The sequence below is a fragment of the Ascidiella aspersa genome, chromosome 1, assembly GCF_963924565.1.
Source record: "Ascidiella aspersa chromosome 1, kaAscAspe10.2, whole genome shotgun sequence".
NCBI classification, from domain to species: domain Eukaryota; kingdom Metazoa; phylum Chordata; class Ascidiacea; order Phlebobranchia; family Ascidiidae; genus Ascidiella; species Ascidiella aspersa.
The window spans coordinates 11,829,972-11,847,556 of record NC_139447.1 but is presented as its reverse complement, the minus strand read 5'-3'; the positions used below and the strand labels follow the sequence as shown (position 1 = coordinate 11,847,556).

General features: G+C 35.8%; 1 protein-coding gene across 1 annotated transcript; it reads left to right on the top strand.

Annotated features, from left to right (window-relative positions):
- The first annotated feature begins 2,436 nt into the window (after window positions 1–2,436).
- On the top strand, window positions 2,437–16,706 carry LOC146167528 (nose resistant to fluoxetine protein 6-like). Its single transcript, XM_083385965.1, has 13 exons — window positions 2,437–2,607; window positions 2,965–3,161; window positions 3,454–3,551; window positions 4,169–4,327; window positions 4,758–4,947; window positions 12,878–13,046; window positions 13,411–13,490; window positions 13,574–13,699; window positions 13,958–14,123; window positions 14,829–15,018; window positions 15,384–15,542; window positions 16,052–16,252; window positions 16,651–16,706. Exons 1-13 carry the CDS (start codon window positions 2,437–2,439, stop codon window positions 16,704–16,706), a joined length of 1,962 nt encoding a protein of 653 aa, XP_083242091.1.
- Window positions 16,707–17,585: the final 879 nt, after the last annotated feature.

The following is a 17,585-nucleotide window of genomic DNA, read 5'->3' as shown; positions in this document are numbered from 1 at the left end:
CCTTTCAGTTTACGAGCACATCAGCTTAATCGCTGAATAATCAAGTGTGATATAAAGGTTTATTGTTTGTCGATGAATAACTGTCTTTGAAAATATTTCCGACAGCTTTATAAACTACTTCAATTTTCTTATTTTAACTATAACTGCTACAAATACAGATTATTTTATTTTTGTCAAACTCTGCCAGGCGACATTTTGTTGTAAAAACATGGATACTTATCTTTAATAAGTATATACATCTTTTTTGATATATAGTGCTGATATTTTGCTGGCAAAGAGCTTCTATAACTACTTACAATTTGTTATATGTGTTTCATTTGTGTGCAGACCGCATAAAGTTATATCATGAAACTCTGTTTGAACTTCGTTTGGGGATTTATTACACTCTGTTTAGTTCAAAAAAACCTAGCAATCGTAGCAAACCCTAACTACGCGCGCCAATTAGTGTATCGCCAAAGCTATCACATTGCAAAAGAAGATTCGCGCTTTAACCTTCGAGAAGACTGGGATGGTATTATAGAATTTCTTAGCAAACTTCACGGTACACAAAAGTCAAAAAAGGAAATTGTACAACATATCACAGGGTATGTATAAAGATTAATAAAGCATAGTTTAGTCATTAACAATTATCAACAACAATGTTCAACTATAAGGACTATATATACCAGTGGTTCTCAACCGCCGGTCCGCGTCAACGCTCCTGCCGGTCCGCCAAATGTATTGCAATTTTAAATCTAAATTGCAAAACTCAAGATGTTGAAGGCTTATCCATCAAATTAAGAAGTTCGCCAGCTCCGTAATTTGCAGCATTGTCACGTAACTTATATGAGTTAAAACTGTTAAAGGTCTACTTTGGACTTCATTGTATCGTCACAATGCTGCAAGTGTTTTGGCCAACTGTTTAAAAGTAGGCTACAACTCGTTCAAGTCTTCAGCTTTAAGGCCAGTTGTATGTGAAAGATAACTGTGTTTTAGTTGCAACTGTGGCGTTATTAAATTTTGGGTTGATTTTTATTTTTGAAGGTCCACCGGTCCGCAAAACTTGTTTTGAAACTTTACCGGTCCCGTAAGCTAAAAAGGTTGAGAACCACTGAATACTAAACCAGGGATGTCCAACCTTTTAGCAGAATGGGCCGCATTGCCACTTTAAACATTTCGAAGGGCCGCCAAACCTCTCAAATTAAAGGGGTGACGTCACAAGTTACGTCATATCGTGACGTCATAAAACAACTTAACTTATAAACACCCGATCTTCGAGAGTGAACTTATGCGCGAATATGCAAGTAATCTCGACCTTATTTATTATTTTTATTATGGTGAAGCGCGAAAATTTGAGTTTTTACATCTTTGGGCTGATACATTTCCTTAAAACGGTCCGGAAACATACACATTTAAAAAAACATACATCTTGCTTCGCAATGGTGTGTGCACAAAGTGTTCGATGGATGTTGAAATGCGACATTAGATTTGATTCTATCAGAAAAAACATAATATTAGGCCTACATCAAATACTGTGCGTTCTACACGTTTTGACGATAGTCGAAACAATTGCTTTTAATAAAGGCTTCTGAAAGTGACAATAAGTGGTGGGCCGCAGGTTGGACATCCCTGTACTAAACTATAGGACCTGCTTTACAAACAAACTGCAGTCGGCCAGATTTTGAAGACCACCAGACGTCGTGGTCACACTGTCGGTGTGTCCAAAAAGTAGACACTGTTACTCCCGTTTTTGTGTGACGTTAATATTGTGTGAAGTTAATGCTGCTTTTCCCTTTTCTTAATCTAACCAAGTTTTGGTGACTTATTTAGCGAATGTATTTGTTAATCTTGCTTGCCGAATTGCATATGCCAACCATCAAGTTTTGACGTTATCTAAGACGTCATTGTAGAGTTGTACAACATTGTGTAATCTATACTGGGGGTTGGAATAAATTTATAGTTCTCAGCCTGCATGCAACAACATTCTATTGATAAAAAGACCCTTCATTTCAACGCACGGGGTTTCTATACCTCTGACTTAGAGATGAATTTTCAAGTTTTGAACGGTGAAGTTTTGCACTAAATGATCTTCTTTTCTCTCATTCTAGCGTTATCGTGTATTTACAGACTCGGTCCAGAACTGAATTTACAATGGAACAACGAATCTTTCTCTGTAACAGAAGAGGAGATTAGAAAATGCTACGGCAAATATCTTCAAGTAGTGAATGACGCCTATGATGGAATACCATACGCTGTTCAAAGTAAGAGTCGAAATTTTTTTTTCCAAATTTTTTTTGAATGATTACATAAGATAAATATTAAAGAATTATGTGTAGTTTTTTATACTAAATAATAACTTTTAAAATCAACGATTCAACTAATTTCGGTTGTCGCAATAATATAACTTTTTGGCAAAAATTACCTAAATTAGATCGTAATTGCGATTCGAAGGCTACTATGGATTTAATTTTGCCAGCCTTGGATTCGTGGGGTAGTAAAGAGTCTGGTTGGCTGGTTGGCAACGTTCGTTGGCCCGGCCACTATTACGAATGCATTGATGTAAAGCATGACACTGACAAGGATTTAAACGGCAAATGGTGCAACTCTTACTGGGGATTTAAAGATATTGTAAGTGTCCGCATTGTAAAATTAATCCTAACATGAATTAAGGGATGCAAACCCTAAATGGTTTCAATATCGCGTGTCTGATAATCCTTTTTTTATATTTGTGTTATTTTACTCCTAAAACTAACTATAATTTGTCGTTCGCCGTCCATGTTGTACCTATACTTGCCAGTATATATATCTGTATTAAATGTTCCATTTTTATCTATTTATGAGTATGGTTTTATAAATTTTAAATATATATCACATAAAGAGTATAAAATATTAGGTTAGGCAATGCTACTCTCAGTTAAGTGTAATTCCAGCACAAAGAGAGGGGTACTACAGAAATTTAACTATAACCACTTTAAATTGTCGCAGCCCTATCCCGTTGCATATCCAGTCGACATAAGCTTCGGGCTCTGTATGCCTCAGATATGCACAAAGGAAGCGATAGAGGCCCTCCTATGGCTTTCCATAGTTGGAAACGACACACGCCCAAGGTTGCCACTTCAGTCGGTCTACTGTCCAGATCCGCCAAGCACCTATCACTTGAGCACAGCAAGTATAATCGGCATGTTAGTGCAATTAAGTTTAGTGTTTACTATATTATGTATTTCTGTTTGAAAGTGTTGGCATTGTCAAAGAAGATGGATCCCAGGAAACTGCGCTTATAAGTTTTAAATAAAATTGGAAATAACAACCGATAAACGATTGCCTTTCATAATTTGAAAAATACTGGTTATACTATTGGTTGTGCATTTCTGAAATTTCAAAATTTCTTGATATCAAGGTAAAGCAAAATATTTAAGTCAGTTGATAAATTCCCCGTAGCTAAAAGGATATGTGGAATTATTTGCTTATTTTTAGAATCGTATCCAGTTGTATTGGCGCTCTGTTAATAGCTGGGACCATTTTCGAGCTCACAGATACGACGAGGAAGCGACAAAAAGATGATTCCATGTTCGGTATATACATAAAAAAAATATAAAAAAAAAAATAAAATATTTCGTTGTAATTTCTAAACATTAAAAAATGTAAATGTTCACAAAAGTTATAATCTCTGAATATTTATAGCGAAAATGATGAGATACGTATATGAAATGTGGAACGGGGACGGCCGATCCAAAACTAAAATTAAATCGCCATGTCAAACTACCTACCAAGGGATACACAGACTAAATAATGAACCCAATGGCAATTCTCACGTGCGACATTTCTAAAGTACATAAAATGTGGGATAAATGGAAAAATTGTCCTTCTCTGGCCGGGTATAAATCTCGTCCCAGTTTAAAACTTTTAACAATTTCAAATTCATCAAAATTAGATTTGCCCTTGTATTGGAATAAAAATTATGCCCGTACTTTATCTTCGGAAAATATGCCACGGGTTGTTAGAATTACCTCTGCGTGCCAAATGTTGGCCGCGGGCCCTAATTTGGTGGCCCCTGCTGTTAGCTGAGCGACACCCAACAAAATCCACAAATACTAAAACAAAAAGAGTCATAATAGTTATTAAGCTTTTAAAAAGTGCTTAAGCTTTTAAAAATCCTTTGAATAAAGAATCAGTCTTGTTTGATTTGCAGTGAAAATGGCGTTGTGCTTTTCTTTGGTTTCAAATGGGGAAAAAATATTGGACATGTCTAAGAAACCTGGATCGATACCAGTGTTAGACGGTATACGTTTTATTTCAACAACCTGGGTGATTCTCGGACATTCTTATAGTTTCATGCTATATTCATTAGGTACGGCATGTAAAGTTATATATAATTTTTTTTTAAACCGAATGATTAGGATTTATAAGCACAGTGAGTGACTGACTACGTAGTGACATTACAAGTTATTAACATTGTAATTATAATTATCAAATTTATATTATATAAAAAGTATAGAAGTCTGATACAAACGATATTTTATCTGATTTCTTTTATTAACCTTGTTCAACATTTCAAATAGTTTTTTTAATATTAACTTATAATCCTAATGTGATAGGCCTATACTTAGAACTATTTACAGGTAAAGTTTAATTTACATTGTGCACCTGATACACTCAAGGTTATCATAAAAGATAAAAAAGTAAAATATTGATAAAAAATCTACAACAATTCTAAACTTATTAAACTTATTTCCATACTTAGAATTGCTGATTAGTATACAATTCTTCTACACTTTCAGATAACGCGGCCTATGCATCACGCCTAAGTCGTGAATCTTGGAGCTTGCTTGTAATTTCCAATGGAACGTTCTCGGTCGATTCTTTTTACTTTCTTAGCGGTCTCTTGGTGGCATACCTGGGAATCAAGCATTTGAACAAATCCGGGGGAAAGATAAACATACCGCTTATGTACTTACAGCGTTACATGAGGTAGGCACTGTAACTGCTGTTTAAACAACGCAAACCCGACTCCCGAGTCCGACTCCGACCGTAAACATAAATTCGACTCCGATTTCCGGGTCCCCAGTTTGACTTTCAGTCATATAACACTTAATAAGGGGTTGGCGATTTACCACCCTATGCTATACCACCGTTATAATCTACAGCAGTGTGTGGTCTTTTGATTCCAAACTTACGTCTGCGCAAGAACACGTCGAACTCAGAAATCAAGTAGTCTCGAGTGGTCTTACTCGTGTTCCGAGTCCCAACTCAGCCAAATATACCGACTATGTCGAGTCCCGAGTCCGCCTGCAGCCCTGCTTAAAGGTCGAGAGATTTTACGTTTTTTTACGTATGACGTCATTAGGTGTAAGCGCTGCTGTTTGCTTACTCCACAACTATTAAACAATAGCGTGTTAAAATTATAGTCCCTAGAGGCTAAAACACTAATTGTGCTTATTGGTTTCTTTAGGTTCTGGAGATTCAGTAAATTAATTAGCGAATCATACAAACTGACTATATCACTGATCGGTTATTTTTCGTTCATAAATTGTTATTAAATACGGGCGAATAAAGAAGACACTGTACGGATTTCTGAAAAAACAACAAGGGAAACTAGACAGGGTGTGCGGTTTTTGTATATTTTTCCAGGGGGTATAGCGCGGTTCTACTATATTATATCAGGGGGTATGGTGCGGTTCTACTATATTATACCAGGGGGGTACAGCGCAGTTCTACTATACTTTACCAGGGTGTCATTCCTTAGTTATTCTATATTCTTTCAACGGGTCTTATTTGTCAGTGTCCATATACTCCCAATGTTGTGCTTCCAGTTTCGGTGCTTTAGCAGGCAAAAGCGGATGTGGCCCGAAGTTGCGTGGTATAGGTTGGACATGGTGCACTTTTACAAGAATGATTGTCAGTGGTCTTAATATAAATTTGGCTGCGAAGCAAACCTATAACTTGTCTTTATAATTAAAAAATATTTGACAATTTTTTCTTGCACCCCTGTACGCCTCTCATTGGGGACAAAAGTCAATAGTGTGACGTAATCGATTTAGTTCTTTACAGCTATATACTCTAACCTAGCGGCAGAAAACCTTTAATGCTGAATTTGTTCATATCGCTTGCTTTATTCTGGCCGCGAAGCGTCTGGCTGCCTACTGTGCTTTTTTTGTCCAGCGCGTGCAACATTCATTGTGCGAAGTGGCTTGTCACAGGGAAACTAAGCGCGTGCGACTTGCCTTTTAAAAAGAGGCTTCTCTTAGTAAATTAACTTATTGCTTTTACAAAACAACATATTTTACCGCCGCAGATTGAAATGAAAAATTGTGGAGGCAGTGTACACCACTCTGTTTCCAGTTTTTATTCTATGAATGAAATCACTTTAATTTCTATATTTTTGTTTAGTTGTTTTCCTCCATAGGTTAATTATTTTAAATTGAAGTTCAAAATTGGCCTGAGGAGCAATCTATAATTTGTCTTTATAATTGAAAACTATTTAACAATGTTTTCTTTAGTTTTTTAGACACCTCTAAACACAAAAACGGCCGAATTTTAATTTTACCCCCCTAAATTACTCCCCTTTTTTTCAAGAGGTAAATTGTTTATTTTAACATCAGCTTTAAATGTTTCTCTAACATTTGTGAAATTTTCAGATGTTTATGTCATTTCCTTCTAGTGTAAATATATCATTAAAATTTCCTAAAGTGTTGTGCATTTTGACCCCCCGGATGAAAAGTTCAGGGGTAAGGTTTAACATTTTGTTACTTAGCATTGTATATGTCATGTATCCATCATCCATAAATATATCAGATTTTTTTTACATTTTTTTATCTCTGAAAAGTGCTTAAAACCAAAATTAACAAAAAATGACAGTTTTGCCCCCCTAAAAACCACCCCTTAGAACCTAGGCAATTTTTTTTTATATTAGAAACAACTTTGGGAGGGTATTTAACAGTTGTGAAAATTTCATGTTCCAACTATGTTTTTTTCCTTGTCAAAAGTGAGCCATAAAAAATTGACTGAAAAAAAAAAAAATAATAACTAGACAGGGTGTGCGGTTTTTGTATATTTTTCCAGGGGGTATAGCGCGGTTCTACTATATTATATCAGGGGGTTTGGTGCGGTTCTACTATATTATACCAGGGGGGTACAGCGCAGTTCTACTATACTTTACCAGGGTGTCATTCCTTAGTTATTCTATATTCTTTCAACGGGTCTTATTTGTCAGTGTCCATATACTCCCAATGTTGTGCTTCCAGTTTCGGTGCTTTAGCAGGCAAAAGCGGATGTGGCCCGAAGTTGCGTGGTATAGGTTGGACATGGTGCACTTTTACAAGAATGATTGTCAGTGGTCTTAATATAAATTTGGCTGCGAAGCAAACCTATAACTTGTCTTTATAATTAAAAAATATTTGACAATTTTTTCTTGCACCCCTGTACGCCTCTCATTGGGGACAAAAGTCAATAGTGTGACGTAATCGATTTAGTTCTTTACAGCTATATACTCTAACCTAGCGGCAGAAAACCTTTAATGCTGAATTTGTTCATATCGCTTGCTTTATTCTGGCCGCGAAGCGTCTGGCTGCCTACTGTGCTTTTTTTGTCCAGCGCGTGCAACATTCATTGTGCGAAGTGGCTTGTCTCAGGGAAACTAAGCGCGTGCGACTTGCCTTTTAAAAAGAGGCTTCTCTTAGTAAATTAACTTATTGCTTTTACAAAACAACATATTTTACCGCCGCAGATTGAAATGAAAAATTGTGGAGGCAGTGTACACCACTCTGTTTCCAGTTTTTATTCTATGAATGAAATCACTTTAATTTCTATATTTTTGTTTAGTTGTTTTCCCCCATAGGTTAATTATTTTAAATTGAAGTTCAAAATTGGCCTGAGGAGCAATCTATAATTTGTCTTTATAATTGAAAACTATTTAACAATGTTTTCTTTAGTTTTTTAGACACCTCTAAACACAAAAACGGCCGAATTTTAATTTTACCCCCCTAAATTACTCCCCTTTTTTTCAAGAGGTAAAATGTTTATTTTAACATCAGCTTTAAATGGTTCTCTAACATTTGTGAAATTTTCAGATGTTTATGTCATTTCCTTCTAGTGTAAATATATCATTAAAATTTCCTAAAGTGTTGTGCATTTTGACCCCCCGGATGAAAAGTTCAGGGGTAAGGTTTAAAATTTTGTTACTTAGCATTGTATATGTCATGTAACCATCATCCATAAATATATCAGATTTTTTTTACATTTTTTTATCTCTGAAAAGTGCTTAAAACCAAAATTAACAAAAAATGACAGTTTTGCCCCCCTAAAAACCACCCCTTAGAACCTAGGCAATTTTTTTTATATTAGAAACAACTTTGTGAGGGTATTTAACAGTTGTGAAAATTTCATGTTCCAACTATGTTTTTTTCCTTGTCAAAAGTGAGCCATAAAAAATTGACTGAAAAAAAAAAAAAAAATAATAACTAGACAGGGTGTGCGGTTTTTTATATTTTGCTAGGGGGTTATAGCGCGGTTCTACTATTTTATACCAGGGGGGGTATAGCGCAGTTCCACTCTACTTTACCAGGGTGTTATTCCTTGGTTATTCTATATTCTTTCAACGGGTCTTATTTGTCAGTGTCCATATACTCCCAATGTTGTGCTTCCAGTTTCGGTGCTTTAGCAGGCAAAAGCGGATGTGGCCCGAAGTTGCGTGTTATAGGTTGGACATGGTGCACTTTTACAAGATTGATTGCCAGTGGTCTTAATATAAATTTGGCTGCGAAGCAAACCTATAACTTGTCTTTATAATTGAAAAATATTTGACAATTTTTTCTTGCACCCCTATACGCCTCTAATTGGGGACAAAAATCAATAGTGTGATGTGTTCGATTTAGTTCGTTACAGCTATCTACTCTAATCTAGCGGCATAAAACCTTCAATACAGAATTTGTTCATATCGCTTGCCTTATTCTGGCCGCGAAGCGGCTGGCTCCCTGCTGTGCTTTTTTTGTCCAGCGCGTGCAACATCCATTGTGCAAAGTGTCTCGTCTTAGTAATTAACTTATTGCTCTTACAAAACAACATATTTTACCGCCGCAAGTTTAAATAAAAAATCTGCCAGGCAGTGTACACCACTTTGTTTGCAATTTTTTTTCCATCAAAAAATCACTTTAATTTCTATATTTTTGGTTAATTATTTTCCCCCATGGGTTAATTATTTTGAGTTGAAGGTCAAAATTTTGCTGTGAAGCAACCTATAATTTTTCTTTATAATTGAAAACTATTTAACAATGTTTTTTTTAGTTTTTTAGACACCTCTAAACACAAAAATGGCAGAATTTTAATTTTGCCCCCCTAAAATACTCCCCTATTTTCAAGAGGTAAAATGTTTATTTTAACATCAGCTTTAAATGGTTCTCTAACATTTGTGAAATTTTCAGATTTTTATGTCATTTCCTTCTAGTGTAAATATATCATTGAAATTTCCTAAAGTGTTGTGCTGTTTGACCCCCCGGATAAACAGTTCAGGGCTAATGTTTAAAATTTTGTTACTTAGCATTGTATATGTCATGTATCCATCATCCATAAATATATCAGATTTTTTTTACATTTTTTCATCTCTGAAAAGTGCCCAAAACCAAAATTAACAAAAAATGACAGTTTTACCCCCCTAAAAACCACCCCTTAGAACCTAGGCAATTTTTTTTTATATTAGAAACAACTTTGGGAGGGTATTTAACAGTTGTGAAAATTTCATGTTCCAACTATGTTTTTTTCCTTGTCAAAAGTGAGCCATAAAAATTGACTGAAAAAAAAAAAAAAAAAAAAAAATAATTCGGACAAAAACAACATGTGTCCAAAAAAAAATTTTTTTTTTCGGGCCACATAATAACTAGACAGGGTGTGCGGTTTTGGTATATTTTGCTAGGGGGTTATAGCGCGGTTCTACTATATTATACCAGGGGGGTATAGCGCAGTTCCACTATACTTTACCAGGGTGTTATTCCTTGGTTATTCTATACTCTTTCAACGGGTCTTATTTGTCAGTGTCCATATACTCCAAATGTTGTGCTTCCAGTTTCGGTGCTTTAGCAGGCAAAAGCGGATGTGGCCCGAAGTTGCGTGTTATAAGTTGGACATGGTGCACTTTTACAAGATTGATTGCCAGTGGTCTTAATATAAATTTGGCTGCGAAGCAAACCTATAACTTGTCTTTATAATTGAAAAATATTTGACAATTTTTTCTTGCACCCTTATACGCCTCTAATTGGGGACAAAAATCAATAGTGTGATGTGTTCGATTTAGTTCTTTACAGCTATCTACTCTAATCTAGCGGCAGAAAACCTGCAATACAGAATTTGTTCATATCGCTTGCCTTATTCTGGCCGCGAAGCGGCTGGCTCCCTGCTGTGCTTTTTTTGTCCAGCGCGTGCAACATCCATTGTGCAAAGTGTCTCGTCTTAGTGAATTTAACTTATTGCTCTTACAAAACAACATATTCTACCGCCGCAAGTTTAAATAAAAAATCTGCCAGGCAGTGTACACCACTTTGTTTGCAATTTTTTTTCCATCAAAAAATCACTTTAATTTCTATATTTTTGGTTAATTATTTTCCCCCATGGGTTAATTATTTTGAGTTGAAGGTCAAAATTTTGCTGTGAAGCAACCTATAATTTGTCTTTATAATTGAAAACTATTTAACAATGTTTTCTTTAGTTTTTTAGACACCTCTAAACACAAAAATGGCCGAATTTTAATTTTGCCCCCTTAAAATACTCCCCTATTTTCAAGAGGTAAAATGTTTATTTTAACATCAGCTTTAAATGGTTCTCTAACATTTGTGAAATTTTCAGATTTTTATGTCATTTCCTTCTAGTGTAAATTTATCATTGAAATTTCCTAAAGTGTTGTGCATTTTGACCCCTCGGATAAACAGTTCAGGGCTAATGTTTAAAATTTTGTTACTTAGCATTGTATATGTCATGTATCCATCATCCATAAATATATCCGATTTTTTTTACATTTTTTCATCTCTGAAAAGTGCCGAAAACCAAAATTAACAAAAAATGACAGTTTTACCCCCCTAAAAACCACCCCTTAGAACCTAGGCAATTTTTTTTATATTAGAAACAACTTTGGGAGGGTATTTAACAGTTGTGAAAATTTCATGTTCCAACTATGTTTTTTTCCTTGTCAAAAGTGAGCCATAAAAATTGACTGAAAAAAAAAAAAAAAAAAATAATAATTCGGACAAAAACAACATGTGTCCAAAAAAATTTTTTTTTTTCGGGCCACATAAAAACTAGACAGGGTGTGCGGTTTTTGTATATTTTTCCAGGGGGTATAGCGCGGTTCTACTATATTATATCAGGGGGTATGGTGCGGTTCTACTATATTATACCAGGGGGGTACAGCGCAGTTCTACTATACTTTACCAGGGTGTCATTCCTTAGTTATTCTATATTCTTTCAACGGGTCTTATTTGTCAGTGTCCATATACTCCCAATGTTGTGCTTCCAGTTTCGGTGCTTTAGCAGGCAAAAGCGGATGTGGCCCGAAGTTGCGTGTTATAGGTTGGACATGGTGCACTTTTACAAGATTGATTGCCAGTGGTCTTAATATAAATTTGGCTGCGAAGCAAACCTATAACTTGTCTTTATAATTAAAAAATATTTGACAATTTTTTCTTGCACCCCTATACGCCTCTAATTGGGGACAAAAGTCAATAGTGTGATGTATTCGAATTAGTTCTTTACAGCTATCTACTCCAATCTAGCGGCAGATACCTTCAATACAGAATTTGTTCATATTGCTTGCCTTATTCTTTGTTCATATCGCTTGCCTTATACGCGAAGCGGCTAGCTCCCTGCTGTGCTCCCTGCTGTGCTTTTTTTGTCCAGCGCGTGGAACATCCATTGAGCAAAGTGTCTCGTCTTAGTGAAACTAAGCGCGTGCGACTTTTCTTTTAGAAAGAGGCTTTTCTTAGTGAATTAACGTATTTCTCTTACAAAACAACATGTTTTACCGCCGCAAGTTTAAATGAAAAATCTGCCAGGCAGTGTACACCACTCTGTTTGCAATTTTTTTTCCATAACAAAAATCACTTTAATTTCTATATTTTTGGTTAATTATTTTCCCCCATGGGTTAATTATTTTGAGTTGAAGGTCAAAATTTTGCTGTGAAGCAACCTATAATTTGTCTTTAGAATTGAAAACTATTTAACAATGTTTTCTTTAGTTTTTAAGATACCTCTAAACACAAAAATGGCCGAATTTTAATTTTGCCCCCCTAAAATACTCCCCCTTTTCCAAGAGGTAAAATGTTTATTTGAACATCAGCTTTAAATGGTTGTTTAACATTTGTGAAATTTTCAGATGTTTATGTCATTTTCTTCTAGTGTAAATATATCATTGAAATTTCCTAAAGTGTTTTACATTTTGACCCCCCGGATGAAAAGTTCAGGGGTAAGGTTTAAAATTTTGTTACTTAGCATTGTATATGTCATGTATCCATCATCCATAAATATATCAGATTTTTTGTACATTGTTTTATCTCGGAAAAGTGCTTAAAACCAAAATTAACAAAAAATGACAGTTTTGCCCCCCTAAAAACCACCCCTTAGAACCTGGGCAATTTTTTTTTATATTAGAAACAACTATGGGAGGGTATTTAACAGTTGTGAAAATTTCATGTTCCAACTATGCTTTTTTCCTTGTCAAAAGTGAGCCATAAAAAATTGACTGAAAAAAAAAAAAAAAAAAAAAAAAAATCATTCGGACAAAAACAACATGTGTCCAAAAAAAAAATTTTTTTTTCGGGCCACATAATTCGAACAAAAACAACATGTGTCCAAAAAAAAATTTTTTTTTTCGGGCCACATAAATAAAAAAAATGTATGCATATTCAGTTTGCTCTTATAGGTTGACTCCGGCCTACGCCTACGCCATCTTGTTCTCGGTTGGATTGTATAGGTATGTGGGAAAAGGTCCTTTTTGGCAGGAACTAGTTGAATTCAACGAGGAATCATGCCGGTACGACTGGTGGACCAACCTTCTCTACATTACCACTATATACCCTGCAACACCCAAGGTTTAACTAACATATAATGTTAAACAACGGTATTGGTCGTTCTGGAGACCAATTTGTTTGGCAAACGCACCCAAAACAATAGTTTGGTTTAAATCGTAAAGGAAACGTTTCAGTCCGATTTAGTATACGCGAGGAGGAAGAAGAATATATCGCATGCTATATCAGTATTTTATAAAAACCGTAGCTAAATGATTACTGTTCGATTACTTTAACCTCAATTTATCAGGTGGGTTGATATCGGCCTGTTTTATAGGTAGGCCTATCCCTATACTTGTTATCTAAAAATATGTCGCCTGCTGCATGGTTTACCACTTTTCGTAACTATAAAAATGGGACAAAAACTTTTTTATCTCTTTGTTTAAAGTGTTACGCAGTTGCGTGGTATCTAAGCAACGATATGATGTTCTATGTCCTTTCACCGTTCGTGCTGCTCCTTCTTTACTAGTAAGGGTTCGGTCTTGTTTTATTCACTAAAATATATTATATTTTTAAGTGTACTTCTAAACAAAACAATTCAATTTTCACAGCGCTTTCTACCTCGGACTGGCTGTTATTTGTTTTCTTATTGTCGGATGTCAGGTGGCTGTAGCTCTTCTTGCATATTTCAACGGCATTCAACCAGATCTCATTTCCACGTTACAAATATTTACCGTGTAAGTGTTACAATATCGGAATACAGCTAAAACAAATGTATTTATTGCACCGGGTTGAATAAGACAACCCTTTGTGTAATCATACTTTGACATAAATATTAAAATTGCTTTTAAACTTTACCGGTTAGTTTTTCAGTTTGGCCAAGCCGAGCCATGAAACTTGCTATTAAATTCAATCAAATATTTTTGAGAAACAATATTTTAATTCCAAACACATACTTGGAATAAAAAACTTTTTGTTTTCGAATATGTGATTAGATGGATTCGATTGGTTCTACCAGAGGAAATTCCTGAAGCTACTATGAGCGAAAACTTCATGTACAACATCTATACGCCGCCATGGTGCAGATATGCAATATACTTGATTGGCATGCTTACAGGCTATTTACTTTACCGAACCAAGCATAAAATAAAAATGGGAAAGGTAAGGGGATAATAACGACGACATTCTCATAATTGATTTATTTTAGTTTACTTTAGAGTTCTCTCTATTTTAAATGCAAGCAAGAGTTGACAGTTTTATCGCATTATGCTTTATTTTAAACACTTTGGAATAAGAACGAACGGTTTTGCGAGATGACGTCATTGAGTTAGGGGTGTTGTTATCGGGCGAAATCGTGCGCGAATATGCAGAAATGTTGTCTAATCGCGCGAAAAAAATGCGTATTTTGGTTTAAATTGGCAAAACTTTCAATTTAAAGGTAAATAGACTCTCATATTGCTCTATGCAATGGCATTTAGTCTAAGTGTGCTATGTACGAATCAACCCAGTTCGATAAGAATTACGTTTCGCCTTTAAGTGAGGGTTGCATAAATTTCAGTCACATTAACTGATAAAGATACAAGTGCGTATCTAAACGTTTCTATCAAGATAATTTCGATTTATTCAACCTTTTTGGCTTTGACATGCCCTATTAGGCTGTCTATTTTACAACAAATCCACTCTGCAATGTTTAGGAGTTCACTCGATGCAACGTACTAAGTATAAATTGCGCTTTTTTGCGCTATAATACACTCCCGAAAAAAAAAACACTTTATGTAGGAAAAGTTGTAAAAAATATAGTTTGGGGGGCCCAAGACCTGGTGTCAACCTGAACCCGCCCCTGTCTAAGGCTTGCTTGTCTTTCAGTTGGTTGTCATCATCGGATGGATTGTTTCCATTGGAGCCGCACTTGCCCTTATCTACGGATTGGCCGGTCATACACAAAACATAGAGCCTCTGAGTGACGAAATGGCAGCCTTCTACCACGGGGCCTCGCGACCTGTCTGGGCTCTCTGTATGGCTTGGGTCGTGGTGGCCTGCTCTTCAGGCTATGGTGGTAGGTTGAACGACCGTTGAGCACAGAACACTCAACATTAAACTTAAGCTATAGGTTCAGTTAGGCTTTATTGCTTTCAGGGACATAATATTTGTATAAGTGAGGAATAACTAACATAGACAAATGTGTGGCACTTTTACACCGTTATGGAATTCTAGGGCCCATAAACTCTATATCAACAGGCAACAGCTCATCATTGCCATGAAATTAGCAAATAGCAAGGTAAAAATAACTGAGGGCAATTGGCGCCCCGCGAGATAGCAGGGTTTAGTTGAAAGTGCATATGTTGCAATAAAAGTTGTAAAAACTATATATTTCTACTTTTCTGCAAAATGAAACGATTACGTGTACACTTTACTTTTCAGGTCCGGTGACTAAAATTCTTGATTGGAAAGTGTTCACGCCACTGAGCAGGCTCACGTACAGTACTTACATTTCGCATATGCTGGTTCTGCAGTGGTTTATCGGCTCACAAGAGAAGCCCATGCACTTCTTGACAGTAAACGTCACGTATTTTTATCTAGGTAAATCAGCAGAAGGGTTGGATTCAGGAGGGGGGGTTGCATCAAGCCATGCCACCCTTGCCAAAAACTATATATGTGCCAACTTTACTGTGTTAATACAAACATTATCTGGCGAACGCGCTTCTGGCGAACTTCTATCCCTTTTTAAGAAAATCTATTTAGCCGTGAGATGCCATTCAAACTATGCATGTTACGTCAACCCATAAACTCTTTAAAATGCAGTTTTTATTGCGAGCAATGTGCGAATCTGTTTAGTGTGCCTAATTCGCCATCATCCATGGTATAGTACATTGTTGGGCAGTAAAGTACTACTTTATGCACTTGCTGTTAAAGTCTTGCCAAAGGATATTCTATGATTTGTTACACTTATGTTTGGTAATGCTTCAGTCGCTTTAAGGACGATAGTTGCTGATAGGATAATAACAGATTTGTAGTATGATGTTTTTTATTGCATTTAAAAATTAATTAAATTTGCTTGAAATTGCACTATACTAAACATTTTCAATCAGGTTCTCTTGTGATTTCCTTTGGGATTGGCTTTCTGCTCGCGCTCGCTGTGGAATGGCCCATGATCGGTTTGCTCAAACTAGCATTTCCTCCAAAACGCGCAACAGCTCAGCCAAACATAAGCGCGCCCAAGATGGAATTGACTAATGTGGAGTCGTCGGTGGGAGACAATTCGTCTGGAGCCAAGCAAAATTTGAAAAAAGGTTTGTTCTATTTTCAGCTTTTTTACGCCCTGTGTTGTACAATTATGTTTTAAAGTAAATTGAAATAAAGATGCTACTGTAACCAACGGCTTATTGGTAAAGCAAAAGAACTCCATAATAACGCCAGGAGAACAGAATTACCGAAAAATCACTTTTCTCTCTTTTAGTATATTAATTGCAAAATTTCAATGTGGCAAACCGCCTAATAGCAGAAATGCTTAGATTGACAAGGTAAATACACTACAACTTTGGTTCACTGTCTGTAACAACCGATGGTCATATAGGGCTATCAACCACTTCTTAATTCAGTTGTGACCCTTGCTGGATAAGTAGTGGCCTTCTATTTCCAATAGTAACCTTCTATTAAAAATAAATAGAAATGTTACGCCAAAATGCAGGATCTCTACTTTACGGTCTGTCGGATGCCAAGCGACACATGACGTGTCAACTGTAATAATATAAGTGACAAGCAAAACAATAAAATAGTAAATCAATGAAAAACGGCCGACGCCTAAAAAGGTGGCAGAAACGTCAATTACCAAAGTTTCTGACTGTTTTACAAGCTCTCCCAAAACCCTACTGCCTTGATTGTTTTTTGGTTACGCGGATCACCACAACGAGAGGAAAAAATGTTGTAAATGTCATATGTAACTGATTATTAGGTGCCAACGGAAAACGTCATAAGATAAGAAATGAAGCGTGAACGTTGAGGTGCAAGTGTAGCTAAGCGGTATAATTTACGTGAGTGAGAAAGAAAGAGTGAAAAGAACAACACGTGTACAAACGATAAAGCAAAGAAACAATAACGCACACGCATAAACAAACGACAAAAAATAATTAATAACGCACACACAAAAGACGATATAATCGGTGCAACAGAAATACTCGGTATGATACAAAAACCTTCGTTTAATTTTTGTTACACTATAGCCAGCCATATTTAGCCTCTGATAACATAGTGATCTATATGTCTTTTAAAATAAAATAAAATGTTATACCTTTCGGTTATAAATTTAAATTTTAGCATTAATTTACAGGGTTTCAAAGATTTCTGTTAAATTTTGTATTACAATTTAATATAGTATAATATTACAATATTAGTTTTCCAAGGTCGTCTTTATTGAGAACGCTTTAGTGAGGTTATAATCGAAGGTCGCTCACAAACAAAAGTTTAAATGAAGCAGATTTTAAATACGATACTCGGTCGTTATTGTTACTTCACACATTGATGCATTGAGACGTAAAGCGTTTATGTACTTAATAAATCAACGCACAATATTTGAGTTAGGGTGCTGGTTAGCATTTGGGTACGGGTGAGCCAAGTATCATTAAA